The sequence below is a fragment of the Puma concolor genome, chromosome D3 (assembly GCF_028749965.1).
Source record: "Puma concolor isolate L17-30 chromosome D3, mPumCon1.1.hap2, whole genome shotgun sequence".
Taxonomy (NCBI): Eukaryota; Metazoa; Chordata; class Mammalia; order Carnivora; family Felidae; genus Puma; species Puma concolor.
In genome coordinates, this window is record NC_141678.1 from 17,935,451 (window position 1) to 17,959,713 (window position 24,263).

The 24,263-nt window shown below is 52.9% G+C and overlaps 1 protein-coding gene and 2 long non-coding RNA genes across 11 annotated transcripts in view; 1 reads left to right on the forward strand and 2 right to left on the reverse strand.

Moving 5' to 3' along the window:
* Positions 1–484: 484 nt before the first annotated feature.
* Positions 485–4,424, reverse strand: LOC147575354 (uncharacterized). 2 transcript variants are annotated; one of them, XR_015242313.1, is made up of 2 exons: positions 3,075–4,424; positions 485–2,000 (listed from the first exon to the last, which is right to left on the reverse strand). It is a non-coding gene; the product is annotated as an uncharacterized LOC147575354 (long non-coding RNA). The 2 variants fall into 2 exon arrangements; XR_015242314.1 differs by lacking the exon at positions 3,075–4,424 and adding an exon at positions 2,116–2,434.
* A 3,770-nt stretch (positions 4,425–8,194) lies between these two features.
* SSH1 (slingshot protein phosphatase 1) overlaps positions 8,195–24,263 on the reverse strand; it is a 60,446-nt gene continuing 44,377 nt past the window's right edge. For 7 of the 8 annotated variants that reach the window (XM_086681891.1, XM_086681894.1, XM_086681896.1 and 4 more), the window contains 7 exons: positions 23,267–23,360; positions 21,721–21,849; positions 18,961–19,007; positions 17,414–17,560; positions 15,642–15,842; positions 12,776–13,343; positions 8,195–10,002 (listed from right to left, as the gene is read on the reverse strand). In XM_086681891.1, coding sequence (XP_086538017.1) covers positions 8,764–10,002; positions 12,776–13,343; positions 15,642–15,842; positions 17,414–17,560; positions 18,961–19,007; positions 21,721–21,849; positions 23,267–23,360 — 2,425 coding nt within the window. In that variant the 3' untranslated portion in view covers positions 8,195–8,763. The remainder of the gene's footprint in view (positions 10,003–12,775; positions 13,344–15,641; positions 15,843–17,413; positions 17,561–18,960; positions 19,008–21,720; positions 21,850–23,266; positions 23,361–24,263) is intronic. The other variant, XM_086681895.1, reaches the window with a different exon arrangement.
* LOC147575355 (uncharacterized) lies at positions 9,883–11,616 on the forward strand. Its single transcript, XR_015242316.1, has 2 exons — positions 9,883–10,023; positions 11,323–11,616. It is a non-coding gene; the product is annotated as an uncharacterized LOC147575355 (long non-coding RNA).

Genomic DNA, 24,263 nt, shown 5'->3' on the forward strand with positions numbered 1-24,263 from the left:
TAGGTGAGTCAGGGAGCTCGTGCTGGAACCCCGGCTTGCCTTGTTCCGAAGCCCTTGGTTGGAAGGGGGATCCTGCCGGGGCTGGCTACATGATTTGCAGGGCCCAACGCAAAATGGAAAGGCCTGGCCTTTGTCGAGGAATTACGGGGATTTCAGAAGAGCGATAGCGGAGACTTAGGCCAATCGCGATGCCCTTGTTAAGTGCAGAGTCCTGTGCCGCCGACCACGAAGCCAGCCCTGGACGCTGCCCTGCCACGCCAGATACTCAGAGGGTGGGTCTGAGCAGCCTGGAGAAGCTCACAGACCAGGGTAGTGAGGCACTGCCATCCGGGATCTCCCTGTCCATTCCCGGGCGGTGCTAGCTCATCAGAGGGGCCCAAAGACCTTCCCCCGCAAAATGCCTAGCCCAGTCCCCTGAAACCAGGAGCCTGGGAGCTTGTCCTGCGAATTGTAGCTCAACACAAAAGCATCCTTTCATTAGCTCTTTATGTGTCCCTTTTTAACTTTATTTATTTATTTTTGTAAAAGTTTGTATTTATTTAAGTAATCTCTGTACCCCCAAATGGGGCTCCAATTCGCAACCCTGAGATCAAGAGTCACATGCTTTCTGACTGAGCCAGCCAGGCGCCCCCCCCTTTTTTTAATAAAAGTAACACAACCCTGCTTGCTGCACAGATGTTGGAAAATAGGTAAAAGAAGGAAAAAACATAAACCTTGAATCCTACCTGTCCAACTCCCATTTCCGTTAGCAGGTGGTATATTTCCTTCTTGTCTTTTGCAAGAGGGTTTTCTGTCAGGACCCCCCAGGGATGAAACAGATGGCCTCCTCTTTGTCCCCAGGGCATGACACATGGCAGGGGAGCTGAGAATGGGGGAAGAATGCAAGAATGGATGGATGTGATAAAGGGACCTGGCTTGGGTGACCTTTCAGATTCTTTTGGACTCTGAACAACTCAGGATTCTTAGAGTCATAGCTAATGCCCCGTATTGACCTAAGTTTCAGTCAAATGTGCCAAGCCCTTGCTGGGGTCCAGGTGGTGACAGACACTGCCCTTGCCCCGGAGGAACTTGGTTTAGGCAGGCATGGGTGTCCCCAAACTTTCTAGGCCTTGGTGAATGAAACTAGGGTTCACTGTCACAGCGTGTTTCATTCATTTGCTCACTCGTTCACAATCATGAGGTATTTATTGAGCACCTGCTATGCTAAGCATTCCACTAAGTACACGGTGGGCTATTATCTTTGGGGAGAGGGTGGTGGGGTAGAAAGTAGATGAATTTGGAGTCAGACACCCTGGACCTCTGTCCCTTTCTGGCTGTGGGGCTCTGACCCATACTCCCTAACCCTCTGAGCTTCCAACCGTCATTTGTAAAACGGGCTCATATCTGCTGTGCGGACCACCGCTTGTCAGTAGTAGGTGCTCGGTGTACATTACTTCCTTCCTGCCTCCCTCCCCTCCGTCCCTCCTGCCCAGTACCAACAATAACGGCCACCGTCGATTCGGCGTGGACGGCGTGCCAGGCAAAAGGGGGTTCCGTACATTATCGGCTAATTCTCAAATCACCGGCTCCATGAGGTAGGTAACATTGTTCTTAACCCATTGATATCCGATTTCAAAACTAGAGGGAGCTCACCACCTCCAGCATACCACCTGCAGGAGAACGTGTCTCTTAGCACCAGGGCCCCCTGCATCCTTTTCTGTGCCCGGAGGCTGCTTGTGCCAACACCACCATTTTATCTGCTGGAACCGTGTACAACAAGAGTACTTTCAAGCTGAAATGGGACCCTTTATAGATATACTTCAGGATGCACGAGCAGTTTCCCTTTAAAGGCAAAAAAAAAAAAAAAAAAAAAAAAAACCCACCAAAAATGGTGGATACGACTTGGGCAAGAGACACACACCTTATGTTGTCCAAATAGCCTTTGGAGCTGGACGTAGGTCAGGTTTCCCAGGGGCGGGAGGGAGGCTTCATTTCTGACTCCTGTGCTTTCTTGCTGACACCTATAGGGAGATCAAGAACGCAGCTTCAGCTTGCTTGGCAAGGTTTCAGGTACGGAAGAAGCAGTGCTGACTGGCTTCACCGCTTTCCACATGTGACCACGGGCCAGTCACTTACACTCTGCAGGCCCGTCTCTTCACGCGTAAACTGCGGGTAACATCAACTGTCTGAAGGACTCAATGGGACTCAGTGGGACTCCTTCCGTGAAGTGCTGGGTACACAGAAGGACCGGTAGAATCTGCTCCCTACCGCTGGGGCGCAGGGTGCGTGGCTGGTCTTTCCTGGGCAGGAGACGTCTTTAGGAAGGGCTTCCCCTCCCAGTGCCTTCCGAAATGCCGTTCTCCAAGCTCTGCCTTCTGGAGCCCCCTCCAAGCATCTTGCCAAGAGGGGCTTCTCTGGGCGTAAACACAAACAGGCAGGAGCGTCCTCGTGTGCAAACCTAAAACTACCCCCCCCCCCCCCCCCCCGCCCCGGCTGGAGGCGTGATCTGGGATCTCGCTCCACCTCAGGACTGTTACTCTTGAGGGTGAAATCGGGGTAAAGACAGCCAATTGTAGGAACATTCTGCTAGGGCCCTGGGTAAATGAGTATCTGGTGGGTTTTGGCAACACCCCCGCATTCTGTTAGAGGGATGTGGGTGTTGTCTCTAGAAAGCATGCATGGAATGTGATTGTAACCAGCTAAGTGGAAGCCTGCTCCACTGTGTCACATTCTTATTTTGATGGTGTTTGCACTTGGCCTTTAGAATTCCCAGGGAATCCATCGGGAACATACAGAGTGCTGGGCCCGATCCCTGGGCTCTGATTCATATTTGGAGCCTGAAGAGAATTTATGAGGTGTCTCCAGCCTTGCCAACGAAGACTGTCCTGAACCATGACCCTCGGTGGTTTGATTTCAAAAACATCTTACAGAAAGGACTGCCCCGCAGCTTCCTGGCGTGGCCTATTAGAACCACCTCCCCAAAACTTCTGCTTTGATTTCATACTCAAGAAGCAATTCCTGACCATAGCTTGGCTTCAAATGTAGATTCGCCTAGAGGACTCAATGTGCTAATTGGCAAGGGAGAGTAATCTGACCTGCTTGACGGCTAATAATTCTTGTTCTAAAGTAATCAGCTTGCATTCTGGTTTATCCATCTGTCTTCTGGGAGTCCAGGTGACAGACCCAGCAAGCCGGGGTGAACTCAACGAAGTATTTCGCGGATCCACAGGCACTGGAATTCAGTGGTCGCGCCAAGGTCCCTGTGGCAGACGGTGCTGCCCGCCAAGCACGTGTGCCCGCACACCTCCCGGCGGTCTGGACGTGTGACGTATTGCGTCCAAAGGCCGTGAAGAATGAGAGTCCCCATGCTCTTTCCCCTGACTGCACAGCCAGAAGCAAAGAACACCGAGATAGCACAGGGTTTAAAACGCCAAGTAGCTCAGCTTCATGAGTCACCAAGGCTGGAGAGCCACCCAAAGGTCCTGACCTGCCATGGATTGTGACCTGGGCGTGAGATAAGCCTCTGTTGTGTGTAGCAACTGAAGTTCCCTGGGATTCCTGCCTCGGTCGCTAGCGATAATTAGCCTCCACAAGTCCCCTCCCCCGTGACGTGTGGCTGGCATAGCTTAGGTGGGTCTGAGGAGCACACGCTAGTTAGCTGTCTTCTGCTTGTGCAAGAAGAGACACCAGCCAGCGTCCAAGTCCCATGACCACCCGCAAGTGGGCCTGTTCTTCCTCACTGACAAAACCAGGAGGAAAACCAGACAATTCCTGGAGGAGCTCACATTTCTGCCCTTGGTTCTTTCTTCGGTCTAACGTGTCTGGGTTTTTCGTACAGGGCTTAGTGCACAGTAGGTGCTCAGTAAAGACTGGCTGTCAGGATGACGGAGCCATGTCTGACTGTCTTGGCAAGGATTGAAGAAGCAGTTTCCTTTTGCACAAGTTCATAGGTCATCAAACACGTATAAAGAAAAAGTTTATTCTCATCACGAGAAGCACACGAACTATTACAGTACGCACCAACAGAAGAAAAAGTGCGTTATGCATCTTCTACTGCAAATTCACAGTACAAAAGATACTGCCTTTTAAATATATATATATATAAAAAAACAAGAAGAAAAACAATATAATAAAAAAAAAAATCATCGATACCGTAACGCAACACGCTGGAACCCACTGGCAGCTTCTGAAAACCAAAGAACTTATCTTGTAGAGTTCCTGATTTTGCAGGGGGTGGTGCCTGCACCTGCGTTTTGTTGCAGACAGCTCAGGACACCGGCACGGGGTGGGGGGGAGACAGGGTGGCCTCGGTGGTAAGAGATCTCTATGAGACAAGAGTACAATCATGTGACGGGGCGGGATGCCACCCCCCAGCTGGCTAGCAAACCAAATTCCGTGCTTTACTTGCAACTGTGGGGCGCGGCTTGAGCCAGCGCCTGCCTCGCCTGCAGGAACCCCTGATGCTCTTGGACACCTGCAGGTCCCCCCACCCCCACCCCACGCACGACCGCGCAGCAGATGAGCGCATGCGTGGGGCAGGGCGAGCTCCGGCCCGCACGCCAACCACCACCGACAAGGCAAAGGTCCAATCACAGGTGAGAGCTTAACAGTTTCCCATAAATACACAGTATTCGTAAACTATTATTAAGGCACTCAATTGTAAAACAACAATTACAGTGTCGGAAGAGGGGGGAGGAAGCAGCCACCTTCTTGTGTGGCATGGCCAACACAAAGGACCGCGGAGGGCTGGAGGGCTGGTTATAAAGACTCCTATTTAAGAGACTGACTGAGGCCAGGGCACCGGCTGCAAGACAAAAGGTGGTCACGTCCAGGTCTGCTGTGGGGACCGCTGCACAGCCCCACTCCAGATGGGTCAAGGTGGTCCGCTTCGGACTCGGGGGACACGGCGTGGATGTGGGTGGGACAGAAGTGGCCCACAGGATGATGTGAGTCAGCTGTAGATCTATCGATGCGGCGTGAACTCCTACACACGGGGATTCAGTTACGGAACGCACACAGTAAGACCAAGTAGCTGAGCGTGGGGGTCGATCAACTACCTGTGTTTGGCATGCAGCATCGGCAAGAACCTGCGGGGTGGGAGCAGAGCAGGTGAACCTGCACCATGCTGTGTCACAAACTCCTTAGCCTGCCTAGTGCTCCTGTCCTCGCTGTGTCTGCGGGAAGCCCCGCCAGGTGGCAAGCCGGAGGAGCGCTGGGTGAAATGTATTCCAGCACCGGGCATTTCCTGTCAACAGAGGGCACGTCTCTCTTCAGACACCTTGGGTAAGGTTACTTCTATGACCTTGACGATGTAGCATTTCTTCTCACTGGGGAGAAATGGTTCCAGGGGAGCAGGGCGAGTCATGAACCTTCTGGGATCTGGCCGGTGTGGAGAGACAGGGGTGCCGAAGTCCAGGGCTGTCCTGAAGAGGTTAATTCTGTGGCATCCTCTGGGCTTATCCGGGAGGGAAAAGGCTCTAGAAGGGGCTGGAATGGTTTTTGGCGAGAGGTGTTGGGGGGGGAACAGAAGAGGCTGGCACAGTGCAGCCCTCTGTGAGCAGCTAGTGAGCGATCTCATGCATGACGGACAGGGTACCGCTACCCACTACCCAGGAGCCTGCTGTTGGGCACCCAGAGCTCGGCATGGGTCCCCACACCGTGAGATCAAAGCAGCAGGGAATGCCAAGAGTGGGCAACTTTGTTCTCAAGTTCACGCGCTGATGGACATCGCTCCAAGGCCCTGCAGTCGCTACCCGGCCAAGAAACTGAAATCGGCATTGTCAGATCATGACCAGGGGGTCCTGTGGTTTCTCTCTCCGTGACCAGTTTCCCCCGAATACTTAAAGCTTCACAAGAAGATCCTCCCCGCCCCGAATCAATGCAAGATGAACATCTGGGGAAGCTGAGTCTAACTTCTGGCATGCCACAGGAATGAAAGCAAAAGAGAGAGAGCCGAGACAGTACGTGAAAAGCGGTTCAAGGCTCAGGGAGATCATCAAGCTGACTTAGAAAACTTTTGCTCTCTGTTTCAGCAAGGGCGTTCTCCGAAGAGGGTGGTCACCAAAACCAACGACTTTCACAGCAAAGACCCCGCCTCTAACTTGTGCCACCCATGTTCAGGATTCTCGCCATCGGCAAGGAAGACGAGACGGGGCATCGGTCAAGACACGGCATGTCGTGTGGCACAAACTTCCTCTGCCAGGGGCCAGCGTGAGCCTGTCTTTGCCAGGGTGCCCCCAAGCCTGGCGGGGTGTTCTTGCTCCTCCGGGTCTGGGAGAAAAGCTTTGATCCTTTCCTCCAGGCCAGAGTGGTAGCCATTAAATCAAGAGGGCTTCATTTTGCTCTGATAATGGGGACCTGGGCCCTGGTCTGTGTAGACGCTGAAAGGCGAGCCGTGCTTCTGAAGACAAATGGGCAACCGGAAGCCAAAGACTCATTCAAATTCCTAATCCTCCTCCTACACTTTGAAAATTAAAAATATCCGGTTCTCACACACAGACCTGGTCTTAAAAGAGCAACCCAAGCCTGTCAGCGTCAAATCAAAAAGGATTATTTTGACACAAAAATTGAGCCACCACGTGAAATTTAATTTGGCAAAACGTATTGAACTTGGTATGTTTTTTGAGAATATGTTTCTTTTGGCCAGGGCGGTGGCGGGAGTGGGGGGGGGGGGCGGGGTACCCAAAAGGGTTTTCAGGAAGAAGCAGATAATCACCTTTTAAGGTGGTTTGGATTGACAGGTGGGAAAATAAATTCCTATAAAGTAACGTAATGTTAGAAAAAAAAATGATAAAAAATAAAAATAAAAAAGAATGCCAGAGAGGAAAAGTTCCTGGAGAGAGCATTTTTGCACAGACTCTACCCGCTAGTTAGAATGTGGATCACCCTTGTTCCTGAAGATCCTTCCCGGAGTGCTCTCGGGGGGCCCAGGTCTGACCAACGTAAAACGTAAGAGGGACTCCTTCGCCCACTTTCGGAGCTTGGCTGGGCCCAGGAGGCTTGTAGTTTCACTGAACCAATCTGGCCGCCAGCGGAGAGCCAGCTATACTCCGGGAAAGCTTCGACCAGCAGCGCCCTCGCACCTACACAGCGACCCTACCCTGTGTGAGAGCCGCGTGGGGGGGGGGGGGGGTGCTGGCAAGGTCTGGGTCGGGGGAAGGCAAGGGTTTGGCTTGAGGTGTCCAAGAGGCAGGGAGGGCCTTCAGATTCGCCAGTTTTGTTCTGGAGCCCCGAGGTGTCGAATAAAGCCCAGGGTCCGCAAATTTTATAAAGGGCTGGAGGGTGAGTATCTTAAGCTTCGCTGGCTACCTGGCACCTTTTGCGTATTGTTATTTTTTTTGTAACCTCTTAAAAATGTTCTTGGCCCATGGGTCCGTACACCAGTTTTCTGCCTCCTTGGATGAAACCTTTCTGCCTTACCCACCGAGCCTCTTTTCTCTCTCTCCAAAATATTTTAACAGGGGCTCCGCACAACACCTGCGGAGCCCCTCCCCCACCGCCACCACCACCCCCCCCCCCCAGCCCGGAGCCAGTGACAGCATGACGTGTGCAGCTCACTGGCTTCTGAAAGGAGGCTACCTGGAGCCCAGGCCGGGACTACAGACCTCTCCTCCACTCTGGCCTCACCGCGAGGAAGAGCCAGAGAGAAACAGGAAGCAGTGTCCTCACCTAAGGAAGGGGCAGCTGTAAACATCTGGGAAGCTTTTCCATCATCTCGTTTCTCTGAGAAGCTGCTGCAGAGTCGCTCCCCAGGAGGGAGACCCCCTCTGCCTCCCCAAACACGCTCCTGTGACCCAAGGAACCCGAGGGCTGGGGCTCCTGGCGGACGATCGATCCAAGTGGCAGCACCACCGTCCCCACCAGACGCTCAATCACTTCCAGAGCCTCAACACAACCGCACCGGGTCCAGCAGCGGATGAGGGACCTGCAGTGCGTCGTGGGTCCTCCTCCCCAGGTTGGGGGCAGTTTAAACTTTGCCATTGGCAACGACCAAGGACGTCACGTACGTTCCCGCCCCCCTGCCCCTTGCCCCGGCGCTGACCAGACGCGCATCACTCAGCGGTAACAACACAACCAGGACAAAGAAGTCAACCGTACGGATGATCTCCACGCGCCATAGAGTTGGTTCAACAACGGCACTGGACGACTTCGTGTTCACTTTACCTAGCGGCGCTTGGTGCGGTCGACTTAAAAGTCTTAACGCTTTTTGGGGTGGTTTCTTTTTTTTTGGTGGGGACCAAAGAAAAAACTCTCTTTTGGAAAAAACCTTTTCTGACACAGCATCATTCCCCGGAACGAGCCTGGGTCACTGTTGTATCTTAAAAACAAAAAGCACAGCAAGAACAGAGGTAGGACTTAATATTGCCATCCAAGGGTTTCCCCGCGAGGGCCTGAATGAGCTAGGAACGTGCGTGTGGCGACGGAGCCATCTCGGCTCCTGTTCTTTCGCACGATGCCAAGGGAGTACTTTCGATGTGTCTGCACATCTGTATATGCTTTTTTAAAACAGGATTCTTCCTGAAACCACAGGACCTGGGGAATCAGGGTTTTGTATCTACTGGCCGACGGCTTCTGGCTCTCCAGGGCCACACAGCTGGCTTCTTCCCCCTTTCTTCTTGGGCTACATTATTTTTTGTCTCTTCCCCTCCTCTCTGTGGCAAGAGGGGGAAAGTTCGAGCGTCCACTGTTTAGGAGAAATCAAGATACAAGGGGCTGACCAAAACTCCCAGTGAAACGCACGAGGGATCACGTGATGGCATCCGTCCAAATGCAGCAAGAGGCGGGTCAGCTCCTGCTCAGCCACAAGGGGCTTCTCAAGTTTTCTGAAGCGGGTTTCCCTGATGGCGGAGAGGCTGCAGCTGGGTTCCTTGGGTTTGCCCGGGGCTCACAAGGGAAGGAAGACTCGCCCAACTTAGCGTCCCGGGAGTCGGCGAGGGTGGACGCGTCCGCCTCACCGGACAGGTCCTCTGTCGAGAAGTTGAGACTTCCGAGCTTGGCCAGAGAGTGTGAGCGTTTCAGCGGGGAGGAAACGGTGAGGCCCGCCAGCCGGAGGCGGGTCTCGATCTCCTGCGTCCGCTGCTTCACGAGCCCGGGCTTGCCTCGGACGCTGTGGATGCTGTCGCTGCTGGAGCTCCGGGTCAGGTTGGAGCTCATGGAGGAGGAGGTGGGGGTGTAGCAGATCGTCTTCAGGAAGTCTTTTGAGAAATGACTGGTGTGATCGAGGCGGCAGAGGAAGGGGGTGGGACTCTTGAGTGGGGCTCCTTCAAGTGGAGCGGGGAGGGCCTCTGACTTCTCGTCACTCCCAGAGAGGCGAGGCAGCGGCAGGGGCCCCGGCGGAGCGGGGTTCTCCTCGGGGATGCTGGCCTCCAGCCTGCTGGTCGTGCCGTCCCTGGAGGGAGAAGCCGGGTCTGCGGGCGTGCCCTTTAACCTCTCCAGTTCTTTGGTGTGCTTCCGGACCAAGCCCGCCTTCTGCAGCTGAATGATGGATTCCTGGTGCTGCATCAAGTAGCTGTTGGTGGTTGGTTTCTCAGCTTCTTTACTGAACAGAAGCCGCAGGTCCTTGGCTGGCTTCGGATCTTTCTTGGGTGGGGATTCATCCTTCGCCACTTCCATGCTTGGAGGGTTCTTATCACAGTGAGAGTTCTTCAAAAGGAGGGACTTTGGCAGGGCTCTTTGGGTTTCTCTGGAAGGTTCCGAAAGGCTAGCCGGTAGCTCTGGGGCAGCTTCAGCCCCAGAGCCACCACCGTCTGACCTCCTCGAGCCTGCTGGTGGTAGGAAAGGGGGACTTTCGCTTGGGCCAGAGGCCAGTCTCTCTAAAGCTCGGGCCCTGCTGGACGTGTAGGCCACAGGGGAAGATGTGAGGTGGGGCAGGAAGGTCGGCTGGGTACAGATGGCGGGGGCACCGGGGTTCTCGCCCCGCTCCCTGAAGGCCTCAGGAGCCCCGCTGGCTGTAGGGTACATGCAGTCGGCACAGGATTTGTAGGAAGGCTTCACCTTGTTAAGGATCCCGAATATAGCATCGTGCTGAAAGGAGACGAGAATGCGGTGAGTATACGGTAACGGGCCAGCGGCCACAGAACACGAGGAGGGCGTGGGGTGGGGCTGGGGCAGGCACTGGAGAGGGAGCCCCCGCTTCAGCCAGTGCAGGAACAGAGGCCTCTCAGAACCCCCTGGGCCATGAACAGTGGCGGTTAGGGATGCCGAACCAAACTTTCCAGAAGCTACGTGCCCACGATCCCGGGGAAATCTCCGGCCACACAGCCAGCAGGGCGGTCAGGAGCAAGGCCTGCTCAACCCCACCTCCGCCATCTCACGTGGATGCCTCCCCCGTCCTTTCCCTCTCGGAACAAATCTGTGCTTGGGGAGTATGTGGCCTGCAAACGGGGCTCTGCCCTTCTAGCATGAATACAGCACGGCTCCAAAGAACCACCATGTAGCTGTGGACTCTGGTCTTCACAGTGAGGTGGCAAAGGGCAAAAATGGCTTTGGAAAGACCCTCTTAATCTTACCCACCCAAATACGGGTGCCCATAGTCTCGGATGAGGGAGCCATGCTGAGGTGTTTCTTTTTGTTTGTTTGTTTATTTATTTGGGGGGAGGGGCAGAGAGCGAGGGAGACAGAGGACCGGAAGCGGGCTCTGCACTGCGAGCACAGAGCCTGACACAGGGCTCAAACTCACGAACCACGAGATCAGGACCTGAGCCGAGGTCAGACGCTTAAGGGACTGAGCCACCCAGGTGCCCCTAAGGTGCGTTTTACGTACCAAGGGAGAACACATTTGCGATGTTTTCTGAGGAAAACCACCTGCCTCTAGGTCAGTGTGACCTGTGCCTCCACACTGTGCCCTTCTGATGGGCAGGGCACCTACTCACCTCCCTCATGTGCCCATAGGGCTGCTCCTATGGGCGGCGGTGGGGGAGGCCGACCCTCACCCCGACAGTGGTTTAGCTGTGAGATTCCCAAGCTGGTCTGAAACAAAGGCTTTTTGGCGAAGGGCTGATATTGTAGGTTTCTCCCTGTGTCCTGCCACTGGCCCTGACCGTCAAGGATTAATCCCATCCGGTGTCACAGACGTAGGTCCCCCAAGCTAAGAAGTCACGGGGTAGTCCAGTCCTGGAGGAATCCTAAAGAAACCCAGCCATGATTCCTCGAGGCTGCAGGGGAGCATATGGAGAGCGTGCGGTGGGGGAGGCGGGGGGGGGCCTGGTCTCCCTCGGAATCCTAGCCTACTCAGGACTCCTGGGGCCGGCTTCCAGGTCAACCAGTGAGACCAGATCACTTCCGACCTACAGCCTGAACTCGCAACCCGGAACTCTGACCAAAGTTTTCTTCTAAAACCTTCAGGACCTAACGTTCTAACACGTGGTGAAATGATCCCATGGTGGGAGATTTAAGACCACCTTTCGAAGACCGAGGAGCAACAGGCTGGGAGAGAAGTCACTCGTCCAGCTCCTACTTAGGGAGCACCTGTCACACATCGTGAGCTGTATCAGGCGCAGGGGCTGCAAACAAGACATGGTCCCCGCCCTCAGAGGGTCTACTGTCTTCTAGTGAAAACGGACCAGGACGCTGAATGAAGGGATAGTCTTACAGATGAACCCTCACCAACCTGGAACCATAGCTCACAAACAAGAGTTGTGTGTCTTGGTCCTATTCCCTTGATCACGTCACCCGTTCAATCAAATTCTGGCCAGGGAAGGCAGGCTGTGTCCTTCACGTACCTTCTTACCCAAGCTGCTCGTCTCCTCCATTCTGCGACTCACCCCATGCCCTCTGAGACTGATGGAGGCACTACTGTCCTGGGAAGAGGTCTTATGTCCTCTCTCTTTATGGGTATTTGCTCTTTGAGGGAAGGGGGAGTGGCGGGAGAAATTCCTGAGTCAGGAACATGGCGTCTGGAATGTTTTATCGTTTGGAGGTCGGTGGTGGGTCGGCCCTACTTCATTCGTATTAAAAGGTGGCCAAGGCAAACCCTCTGTACGGGGGATGCTGGCACCTGCCGGCTTCCCGAGTGCTCTCGCCGTGGCGAGCCAGCGCAGAGTGAGGGGGGACGCCGAGAGTGGGCGGCACGGGACACCCCCCACCAACCCATCCTCAGCCCCTGGGCCGCTCGGAGGAGGAAAAAGCCTGGTGGAATTAATGATTTTCTGAGCGAGCGCCAGCTTGCCAAGACCTTGCTGCAGAAACCCACCACACAGGAGAGCCACAGGGGACTGCTGGAGTCGAGCATCCGAACAGTAGTCGGAAGACCAGACCCATGATGATATGGAACAATTCCCACCGGTTTCTTAGAGGTGATATTGTGGTCGTGTCTCCACTGAAGTGACACATCTGGGATTTGTTTCAAGACAATTCAGAGTGTGGGGAAGTGAGGGAGGGTGTGAAATAAGAATGGTCTTGTGTTGATCAACGTGAAGCTGGGTGCTGAGTCTTGCTTTCCATTTTATGTAAGAAAGAAATCGAGGGGCGTCTGGGTGGCTTAGTCAGTTGAGCGTCTGACTTCCTGATCTCAGCTCAGATCATGACCTCACAGTTTGTGAGCTGGAGCCCCGTGCTGGGCCCCACGATGACAGCACAGAGCCTGCTTGAGATTCTCTCTCTACTCTTCCCTGACTTGCTCTCTGTACCTCTCTCAAAATAAATAAAAAAGAAAGGAAAGAAGGAAGTCGAGCTGGAGGCGCAGCCCGAGCCGAGCTGTGACTGAGCGCCCCGCAGACCCCCGACCTGGGCACGCCTGCCCCTCCCCTCCGATGGCACCCACTGGCAGGGGGGCAGGACGGGCCAGCCCCGCGCCCACCTCGAAGTCCTCCGGACAGCTCCTCTTGCTGTTGTTGTTGTTCAGGTTTTCCCGGTCGAGCAGGCTTTGGTCCAGCTGGGGCGGGGGCCGCCCCCACCGCCCTGCTCCCGGGGCCTCCTCCCCTTCCATCTCCTCCACCTGGGGCGACCAGCCACTCCGGGCCTTGGGGCTCCCGAACTCCAGCTTCTTCTTCACCTCCTTCTCGCAGGGTCCAGAAGCTTCCTGGGGATGTGCGGCCAGCCTGTGTGCCTCAGTCGCCTCGGCTGCTTCCTCCAGGAGGGCGTCCCTCTCCAGGTCCTCCAGGTGGACCACGCTGCGGGTCTCGCCGCTGGGGGGATGCAGGAGGGGGTCTGAGAGTCGCCGGAAGCAGCAGGGGAGGGCAGCTCCTCCTGGGGCCCTGCTGTCTGGGAACCCAGGCTGGGCAGCGTCATCCAGGCAGGGCAGCTGGGCCTCTGGGGTGCCGTCCAGGGTCTCCGGCAAGAAGTCCCCAGACCCTGTGGGGTCCTCCATGGGCGGCTGGAGGCAGGTGTCGCCCTGCTGGCGCCACAGCTTGTTGTGTCGTTGTTTGCTGCGGGGGAGGAAGGGCAGAGGAAAGTCAGAGGGGGCCAGTGCCCGGAGGGTCCCCGGAAGAGGGGTTGCGGGGGGAGCCGGTGAGGGACAGCCCGAGGCCGACAGAGGTATCACTAGGACCCTCAGCCACTGGGGCGCACCTCAGGAGCCTTAATTGGCTTTGTCACACGGGAACTCTGTGGCGGGTAACGTGAAAGCAGTGTAGACCCTAAGAATCAACACAGTCTTGGGGTCCCGTGTCATTCTGTGAACTTAGCCACTCTACTGCGTGTTTCATCTCCGTCTCGCCATCTGTCAATGAGGATGAGAATCCTCTCCTCCCCACACCGTAGGGAGGCAGTGAGGACGGCAACAGACAGCACATACAGATCTCACGCTGACCTGACTTGTAAACACAGAATGTGCGCTAACTTGGGGCCATCTGAAAAAACTGGAAATCTGTATTTAGGTCAGAAAGATTACACGTGGGCCCCTGGGCGGCTCAGTTGGTTAAGCATCTGACTCTTGGTTTCGGCTCAGGTCTCGATCTCGCGGTTTATGAGTTCAAGCCCCGCACTGGGCTCTCGGCTGACAGTGTGGAGCCTGCTTCAGATCCTCTGGACCCCGCCCTCCACCCCTTCCCCACTCGCGTGTGCGCGCTCTCTCTCTCAAAAATAAACATTTAAAACTAGGTCTTATAAAACTGTAGTAGTATTGTTATAACACATTTTTAAAAAATGTTTACTTAGAGAGAGAGAGAATGGGTGAGTGCAGGAGAGGGGCAGAGACAGTGGAGGGAGAGAGAAATCCCGAGCAGAGCCCGACGTGGGACTCGAGCTCACAAACCATGAGATCATGACGTGAGCCGAAATCAAGAGCTGGACACTTAACTGACGGAGCCACCCAGGTGCCCCCGTTATAACACATTTTTAATGTAAGGATGAAAAAAAAAAAGAGTAAGACAAAAGTTTAATGTGAAATAAGGTAAGTCAGTCACCTCCACGCACCTTAGGGCGACAGTAGCCAACAGCATGCGGGTTACAGCGAGAGAAGTAAACATAAGAGGACAGCGTGAACTAAGGCCCTGATGTCCGACAGTGCACGGGAGCACCACGGCCATTCGTGACGGCTCTGTGTGCGCATTCAGGCAAGGCCGAGAGGGCCCCCAGATGGGGCTGCGAGTCACGGTCGGTGCCTTGTGGCTGTGAACTCAGCCTGAAGACCCCTGGTGAGGCTGCAAACTCCTGATGGTGCAGCAAGTGACTGAAGGGCCAAGGGAGAGAGCAGGACCACCCACCTCTTTCCCTCCCTCGCCTCCTCCCCCTCCTCCCCCCAAACCCCTCCTCATCGTCCCTGGGCCCTGCCCGGGGATCTGTCCAGCTGCTCCCTGGTTGACAGCAAAGGGACTCCAGAGACATCTAGGGCTGTCCTCAGACCCCGTTCAACCCTGCCGGAGCACTCCTGCTTTCTCACACGTGGCCAAGAAGCCAGTGGACTCAGCTTGTGGCCTCCTCACAATACCAGTCAGAAATAATCCAGGGAGGCTCCAACCCGCCAGAACAGAAGGGAGTCCCAGAGTCCAGCGGGGATCCGCCTTCACGGGGCCTCCCCACACAGGAGCCTTGGGAGCCCACGGACTTGGGGAGTGCTCCCTCCCCTCTGCCGTGCACCCTCGCGCCTGTGGGACAAGCTAACCTCGCGCACCTGTTCCTCCTCCCTCCCCCCCTCCCCCCCAACATGGGGGATAACCTGTACTCTGCAGACCTTTTCTGGACGGGGGTTAGAGATTTCAAATGTCACCGTGGGCCAGCTATGGCAAAGCACCTGCAAGGGCGAACTTGTGCACTGTTCACACAAATCTCAGAACAACCCTATCAGGGAGGCTTTAATCCCAAACTCAGAAGAGGACACCGAGGCTCGAGGCTTGGGGAGATGGGCGAGCTCGCCCTGAGGGGCCCAGCTGGTCAGCACCGGGAGTATCTGCTCTGCAGCCCTGGGAACCGCCCCGTGGCGAAGCCTGGCACGCGGCTCGGCGCGAAGCAGATGCTCAGGAAACGGGGACGTCCACGTGCCTGTGCTGCACATGACGTCATGCCTTGGATTAGAAGCTGTGCACCGTTCCCTCCGGCAGCAAAACAGCTTTCTGTGTGTGCCAACAAAATCAAACAGATCCCTCCTGGAAACCACTAATCAAACCCCAAACAATGGTTGTTTTCTCAGACCGGCACCGCACACCCCTCCCCCCCCGCCAGAAGCAGGGTTTTAGCTGTGGAGCCCGCTCGGTCCCCTCGATCCTTCTCAGCAGGCGGTCACCCACCTCGCGTCCAAGATGCCTTCATACTCAGACAGCTGCCTCATAAAGCCCGCGTTGGGGCGTGTAATGCTGCGCTTTTGCTTCACGTAGTTGTACGCTTTTTCCAGAGGCCAGCCAAACTCCTTCATCGCGTAGGCTATGACCGTGGAAGCGGATCGGCTGACACCCATCTTGCAATGCACCAGGCACTTGGAATGGTTCCTCCTGCAGGGGTGGGGCGGCGGGGGGGTGGGGGTGGGTGGAGGAGAGAGTCCAGAAATGTCAACAATTTCCTTCTCTCAGGTGTTACCCAGTGGAGTTTTATAAACCCTGAAGTTATCTCCGTGCCCAGACCCCCCCTTATGTCCTGATATTTGTGCAGCAGATGGCCACACACCCTCTAAAGGAAATAGCTTCGCTGCAAAATCAATTAGCACACAATGGGAAATCGAGATAAATCTGTCCCTGTCTTGCCAAGCTGTGCAGGGAGAGCTCCCAAACCCGGCCGCCTTCAGGGACGAAGTCGGACCGCTGGGATGGGCCAGGAGATCAGAGGCTCTTTTGCAGGAAGCCAAGGGGCAGCTGAAGGGACATCTGCAAAAGCCACACAGCTGTGACAGCAGATGGAGACAGGGAGCGGGTGACTGCAGACAAACGGGGTCAGCGAACTGAAGGCTGCAAGGCCCTCAGGAGAGCAAGATGTGCATCAGACGGGAGGGTCCAGGAGCCAGAGCGAGGGCAGCAGCACCCTGGACTCAGACGGGGGGAAGAACCCAGGCGGACTGGTGGTTTGCAGGGAGGCCGTACTGGCCCGGTCGGGGCTGATTGCACGGATACGGCAAAGCCGAGGATGGGGTTTCTCGACACCTCACCTCCTCGAGAATGGAAGGGGCTGGCAGGGTGGCACCTGGAAGCTTTATTTGTACAGCACGTAGACCCACCGGCCTGCCTGTTTACACTGGAAGCAGCTGGCCGGTCAGGTGGGTCCACGCTCACTTCCTAGACCCCGGGCTTCAAATTCATCCCCGTTATGTGCATTTTGTTTTGTTTTGTTTTGTTTTTTTGTTTCACTGCTGGTCTGAAATCTAACCCCCACCAAAAAATGCAAACAAACTGAGATTTGGTAAGGACGTATTGCATAGCGTTGCCCCTGATGGGGTGCAAAGCAGAAGATGGGGTTTCTCTCGATAGCATCACAGAGGGTTTTCTCTCAGTGAGGCAGAGTAGTTCCATAGGAGAATAAGGGGAGGACTAAAGATGGGGGACACCAGTGACAGGCATGGGGCAACGGGACCTCTGATGGTCTGCTCCTTTCCATGAATGAATAGGAAAGTTGCATGAACACAGGTGCACAAGCTGGGCCATACCTTGGGGCACCTGCCTGAGCGGCTTTCTTGGCAGACGCGGCCCCAAAAGTGCCCAGAGTCCACATATGACCTGGCCCACCCCCCTCCTCCTTTGGCTGAGCGACTCCCCAAAGGCAGAGCTCCCAAGAATGTCCACTTGGTGTCAGATCCTTTTCTGATACCACTTTTGACACCAACGACAAAAGTGGGGTCCCATGTCACAGTCAAGGATGGGGGAAACGAAGGCTCATTGGGGCCCCCACCTTGAGATCAGTGACCGTGTCCCTTTGGTGCTATGGGTCCTGTGGTTTAAAACCAGAGGTCCACCAGACATCAAAGGCTCCACAAACCGGGAGACGGCGGTGTCTGGGATTGCCATTAATTTGTGCCCACCCAGCGTCTGCCAGTTTCCGCCTCAGACCAGCTTCTTTCGCTTCTCCACCCACTTACTTTGCTTTGTTTATAAAATGGTACGCCTCGTTCCAGTGGGCAAGAAGGTCTGTTGTTTCCTCGTCGTAGACTCGGATGTTATGATATGCAAATAAGCCAGGGAAAAAATTATCTATTTCTCTAGTGACATTTAAAATGTAGTCAACACTGTAATGAGAAAAAAATAAAGGACAAATTTGGAGAATCAGAATGAGGAACTACAAAGAACGAAGTAACAGAAATACTGAGCAAAGAAAAAATTAAATACATGCGCATAAAGGATATGTGTTTACGGTGGGGTTTTTGTTTCTCCTTAATAGTCATTAACACACATTGGTGTGCTTTCTAAATGCCCTCTGTGTGATGAGAACATATTATATTTAAAATAAAAAAAACCATATTCCTTTATAAAAAAACTCAGGAAAAAGAAAGTTCAAAGCATTGCTAAGCAATATGAATTCTGGAAAGCAGACATGTGTATTACTTAAATACATTTTCAAACGCTCTTGAAGTTTCAAAATTCATTAACTGTTATGAATATACTGAGGCTTTAAAAAAAAAACAAAGTCTCCACTTTTAAAGAGCTAAAAAAAAAATAGACCCTATCCATCCATTATTCATGTACCTAAGAACTGCCTTAAATCCTTCTTGAAACAAGGCAGACTAGAAACAAATAAATTGTTGAGAAGGTCCTCAAATGCTGGTTCTGTAGTTCTTTAAATGTGATACTTCTATTCCCGGAAGACCAAAATAATTTCAGGAGTTAGAAAATACCTCCAATAGGTTTTGTAAGAGAATACTTATAAATGCTGTAAGAAAATACCTTTAAAAATAATTTACGTGTTCCCAGCAAGAGAAGGCATAGATAGTATTGCTGTACATTTGAAGAATATTTTTTTGTCGCAAGAACACATCTTAACCAGTAGTTCTAAAGATATATTTTAAGATTTGTTTAGTCTTGATTTTTAAATGCAGTAATTCAAGAATGCCATCATGTCAGACCCACAGAATGGTGATTTTGTGGCTGTGTTGTTTAAAAAAAAATGTCCAGACATCTGTTCTTGAAGATCTAGATTTAAACATTTTTTTTTTTTAAATTCCTACTGTTGGGCATTTCTCAGACTGAGACAGGCGTATGTTTCTGGCCAACTCTGAGCATTTTAGCCACAAGATTCCCACCAGGACCCAGAGTGGAACGTCCGGTAGAAGCAGGAGTGGTCCTGGGATCAGGGTTGCTGCGCGGTCCCCACCAGGACCGCCAGCAGGCGTGCGGGCAGTGGTGCACGTGAGGGGCTCGTGGCCTTGTCAGCACCCACGCCGTCCTATGCCACTGGAGTGTGACTGCGAACCGCTCTTGCTGACACACACAATCACACGGAACCCCGTTAAAGTCTAAAACCCGTGAATTATTCAGGAGGTGGCATTCAGAAGCACATCCATTTAGCCGTGCAAAGCTGCCCAGCCATGGCAGGTGGCTCGGAGACGGGTGCCTGCAGTTACAAGGGCTCGACCTTGAGGGTTTCTAGGCTGCCTGGAAGGACAAGGGAAGACGAGGGGAGCAGACTCACCCTGAGCCCTGCAGCTCCTCCAGATTGGACGCATTCCATTCAGAGCCCTGGGGGACAGATCACACAAACCCCCGTGAGTGTCACATGTCAGCCTCAGAGCTGCTTATGGGATGCACGGTGTGGGCTAGCCCTGACGGGGATGGTCCTTGCGCGGGCCCTTGGCCTTTGACAACGGATAGAACCGAAACAGGCCTGTATTGAAGCAGCTTCCCGAGGCAGTCACAGCGTCATCAGCCTGAGCGTGACGCCCTCTGGCCTTCGGGAAAGAGCAAGTTCAGAAACACCTGTACCCCCTCTTGCCACTTCCTTTCCTAAGTCCCCAGCAGGGTCCTGTCACCAGAGGCAGTGACCTCCGACCTCCCACTCAGGAGAGGGCACTTGCCCACACTGCTAATTGAAAGCAAGAGTCGTTTGGGGCGCCTGGGTGGCTCAGCTGGTTAAGCGCCCGGCTTCAGCTCAGGTCATGACCTCACGGCTCGTGAGTTCGAGCCCCACATCGGGCTCTGGGCTGCCAACGCAGAGCCCGCTTCGGATTCTGTGTCTCCCTCTCTCTCTGCCCTTCCCCTGCTCGCTCTCGTTCTCCCTCTCTCTCAAAAATAAAGAAACGTTAAAAAAATAATAACGACAAAAAAAAGAAAGCAGGAGTAGGTCTACCTTTCCTGGGAAGTATTTTTAAAAGGTCCCATAGTTCCACATATAAAAAACTATCCTGCAGAAACACCCAGAATCTGCACAGAGATTTACGTACAAGGATAGTTATGGTTATTTATAATGACAAACGCTGGAAAACAACTCAGAGGTCTGACAAGAAGAAATCAGTAAAATAAACGATGATGAGCCCATATGATAGGGCACTTGAAAAAAATCAGAGTTTATGGTGGTTAGTCAGTGACACAGGGAAACGCCACAGAACGACAACAATTTAAAACAAGAAACAGGATACGGAACTATATAAATAGTATGATTCTTTCCTTTTCTCTCTTTTAAGAAGTTATATAGACATGAAAAGAAAAAAAAAAAACAAAAAAACACAAATGGGAAAATAAATATACCGGAACGTTCATAGTGACTACATCCAGGTTTGTAAAATTGGGAATGCTTTTCATTTTCTTCTTTAGAGTTTCTCTTATTTCCTTACCTTCCATAACATGTTTTGATTTAATACCTTGTAGAGCAGACTAAAACACGAACCCTCCGTTTCGGAGAGTATGAGGAACATAGAAGGGGAAGAAAAGCAAAAGAAAAAACTATCACTTCGTTCTTAGGAAATGCAAACAACGTGGAGTCAAGATAGCAAAAGACACTCCCCCCTCCCAAGTCTCCCTAGAAGCTTCTTTTCCCAGGAAGGCAGGCCCCTCAGGACGCAGGGGCTGCAGGGGGACCAGTGAAGCTGGCATCATGTGGGTGCTTGCTGGATTTCTGTGCTGCAGGGAGAGGCTCGAATATAAAAATTCCTTTAGTATCTCTCATGGAAAAAGTGACATAAAGCATCAAACCGCACCGAAAAAATAAAGAGAGCTCCACTAAATGTGTGAGCACCCTCTTGTTGTGATCACCACCTAGTGGAGGGACAGCCTGCCTTCTGTTGTTTTCCACCAGGAAGAACTACCAGCTTCCCAGGGAGAAGATTAGAGCCCAGCGCTGCCTGACAGCTTTCAAGATACAGGCTTCAAATCCACACATTCACATACGTTTTAATACGAACGTTAAACGTATACATATGTAGCGACAGATACAAACGAATTCACTAAACACATCCGTATTTAACATATTAAGTATATATCACGACACATGCGTCTGGGGAACTATTAAGAACTTGTGGGCAGAAAGCAAAATCGGTCATGCCTTCAGCAGTCAATGAACTACCTCCACTTTCCCAGGAAGTGACTTCTGCTCTGACAACGGGTGCCATTTCTTAGTGCCTACAGAAACCGCACTCGGTGCTTTATATGCGTCTTTTACTTCATCCTCATAATGATCCCACATGGTACAGAATGAAGGAGAGAAGCCAGAGAGACTCGGTCCCGGTCACACAGCCACTCAGGCTGGGGAGTGGGAACTTGGCCCTGGTGGGTCTGATTTTCATCACACTGCATTGCTTCTCTAATTTTAGCAACATGCCTTCCTCTATAGTCTCTCTGAGAGGCTCTGGGAACTCGCCAGTTGCCTTCTATGGAGATTTACGGCATTAAGAAAATCTGAGCAAGAGACGGAGGTAGGGAGATTCCACCCCGCCCGCGCCAATTCCTTCGGTGGGCCTGGGAGCGGTGCACGGAGCAGGCTTCCGGACAGAGAGGGGAAGCTGGGTTTTGGGTGTTTGGTCTGTTTTCCCTCCTGTTTCTCACATCTCGGGATGCCGAGGCATAATCCTGGGGTTTGGCGAGCGTGCTCCCTCTAGTAACTGGGGGTTCTGAGCCCGCACACCGTTTGGAGGGAACTGGGTGGGGCCTCTGTGTTAGTGACCGAAGACCAAGGATGGAGAGAGTCTGAAAACTGCTGTCAGTGGACTATGCCAGAGAGCCTTCAAACAACTCCCCATGGCTCAGCTGGGAACCACCCCTCGGGCATCTGGCTCGAGTGCGAGCTCGTGGAGGCCAGAGTGACGGGGTCTGAGACAGGAGTTTCCAGAAGAGTCAGGACCGAGGTGCCAGTAACTCAAGTTTGCTCCCCTTCTCTGACCGTGCTGCAAACTCCAAACAATCAAGGTCCCGTTGATTTATGTCCCCCCAACCAGACCCTGCCGGGTGCTGTGCCTCTTACGAGATAAAGATGGTCGAAGATGAGGGAGGGTTTGTCCATCTGTCCCAAGATAAGGAGCATCTCGTTGTCTATGAATTCCTTGAATTCTTTCAAGTTACAGTTCATCTGCGTCTCTAATTCATTACGGATCTGTGGAGTGGAAAAGAGTAGGAAAGTGTGTTGTTATAAAACAAAATAAAACAAAACCACAGCTGTCCACCTCCAAAGCAGCAAAGTCACAACTTACACTGTGCTTGTTTTCAGAAATGATCTTTGGTTGTTGGTGAGTTGTTCTGTTTTGATCCCAGAGTAAGTGCACACACACACGCAGACACACACACACACACACACACACACACACACACACACACACACACGGGCAGGTGGTGGGAACGCAGGCTACTCAGCCTCAAAGTCAGTCTGACTGGGAAGAGTTGATTATTTTATACGAAGAAGCAGATTCCCCTGGGATCTCTTCTTTTTGAGTTTAAGGCACATTTTTACAATTAAGTATCAACTATATCACAGTCAACCCATAAAGTCAGTTTCATCTTGCTCCGGAAGGCATCACAATGTGACTTTTTATGAGTCTTAACTAATAAAACGATGATGCGTGCCTTTTTAAAATGGCCACTTCAACCCTTTCCATCTGCCTGGTTTAAGCTATTATTATTATTATTTTTTTAATTTTTTTTTTAACATTTATTTATTTTTGAGACAGAGAGAGAGACAGAGCATGAACGGGGAGGAGCAGAGACAGAGGGAGACACAGAATGGGAAGCAGGCTCCAGGCTCTGAGCCATCAGCCCAGAGCCCGATGCGGGGCTCGAACTCCCGGACCGCGAGATCGTGAGATCGTGACCTGAGCTGAAGTCGGACGCTTAACCGACTGAGCCACCCAGGCGCCCCTATTATTATTTTTTTAATGTTTATTTTTGAGGGAGAGAGCGAGGGAGGGGCAAAGAGAGGAACAGAAGATCCGAAGCAGGCTCTGCACTGTCAGTGCAGAGCCCGATGTGGGGCTCGAACTCATGAACTGGGAGATCATGACCTGAGCTGAAGCCAGACGCTTAACTGACTGAGCCACCCAGGTGCCCCTAACCTACTATTATAATTCATCGCATTCCTTGAACAAAAAGCAACCCGAGAAAAAGAAAAAAGTGATCCAAGAAAACATTCAAAGGCAGATGGGAGGCAGTCCAGGGTTCGTAAGTCGCTGGTAACTGGTAATCCTGAGATAAGAAACAAGAGTCTGCTGTATCTCAATAAAACACAAGGCAGAGGAGAAGGCCTTAAGAGGGAAATGTTTTCTCAGTGCAACCTATGGGTCTCATGGAATTACCATCAAAGGTCTTATAGGTTCAGAGAGGCCAGGAAATTGGTACGCAGCGTGGCTGGACTCGAACTAGAATGGGACTTGAAGGCCTGCGCTCTTTCCGCTAAGCTCCGTGGGAAGAGCCTCTGAGAGCCAGTGAGCAGGTGCCGGACCCGCCTCCGCTGTGGTTCGGGCAACAGGACAAATGAACACTGCGTGAACTCTGGCCTGCAAAGGGAAGAGCTCTCTTACTTCTTTTGAGGTCACGTTTTCCAGATCCTGGCTCATCATGATGCTCCGGAGCTTGGCTTTGATGAGGCGCTCGGTCCTCTCCCCTTCAGTTGGCCTGGAAAGGAAGGACATTCGGTAACACGCACAACGAGAGGGGGCCTGAGGTCAGCGTTTACAGGAACCCCAGATGCTCCTGGGCCTAACGAGAACATGGCCTGGACTCAGAGAACTACCGTCTCGCTGTGCATGTTTTGGGGGAGGGGGGAAGGGACAGAGAAGTCCGGCTCTGGGTCTAGAACTCCCGTGGGAGTCCACAGAGCGGTGAGCAGATGGAGCACACAAACGACGGCTGGAAAGCAGATCCTCGCTCAGGTCTGCAGAGAATCACTCTCAAGGCCAGATGCTGGAAGCCCCAGTGTAGCGTCCTGCCCCCCTCTCCCGCCACCCCGCTCCCCAACAACCAGACCCTTTTGTCTCTGCTTGAATGTATCTGGGCGTGACGACAGCACTGTGTCCAGAGACAGTCCAGTTTCCCTTGTGTCCAGCTCCCGTGATGGCCTTCTAACGTGGAGAATCTACATGTTTCCCGGTAACTTCTACCCATCAGCCCTGGTTCTACACAGACCAGGATAATTCTTCCACAGGACGCCCCTTTATGTACTCAAAGACAACTAACGTTCTCCCCAAACCTCTCATAATCTGAGGCTTTATGGAATGTGGTTTCTGGTCCTCTCCTCACTCAGGCTGACCTCTCTGTCCATGGCCCTCTTAATGCAGTCCCAGAGGGACATACAACTCAGGGGGAGGACAGTCCTAACCAAGACAGAAGGGCCACTTCCTTCTGGACCCAGACTTCTCATTTAGTGTATGTGGCCTCAGGCCACCTGAGCTCTGTTGGAGGCCACGTGACATAGGCCACTCGATCGTGGCCTCTAAGGCAGGCTGCCCTTGGCCAGTGCTGGTGCAGTTGTATTTTAGGATCCCAGGACAATGGCTCTAGAATACTCCTAGGAGCACA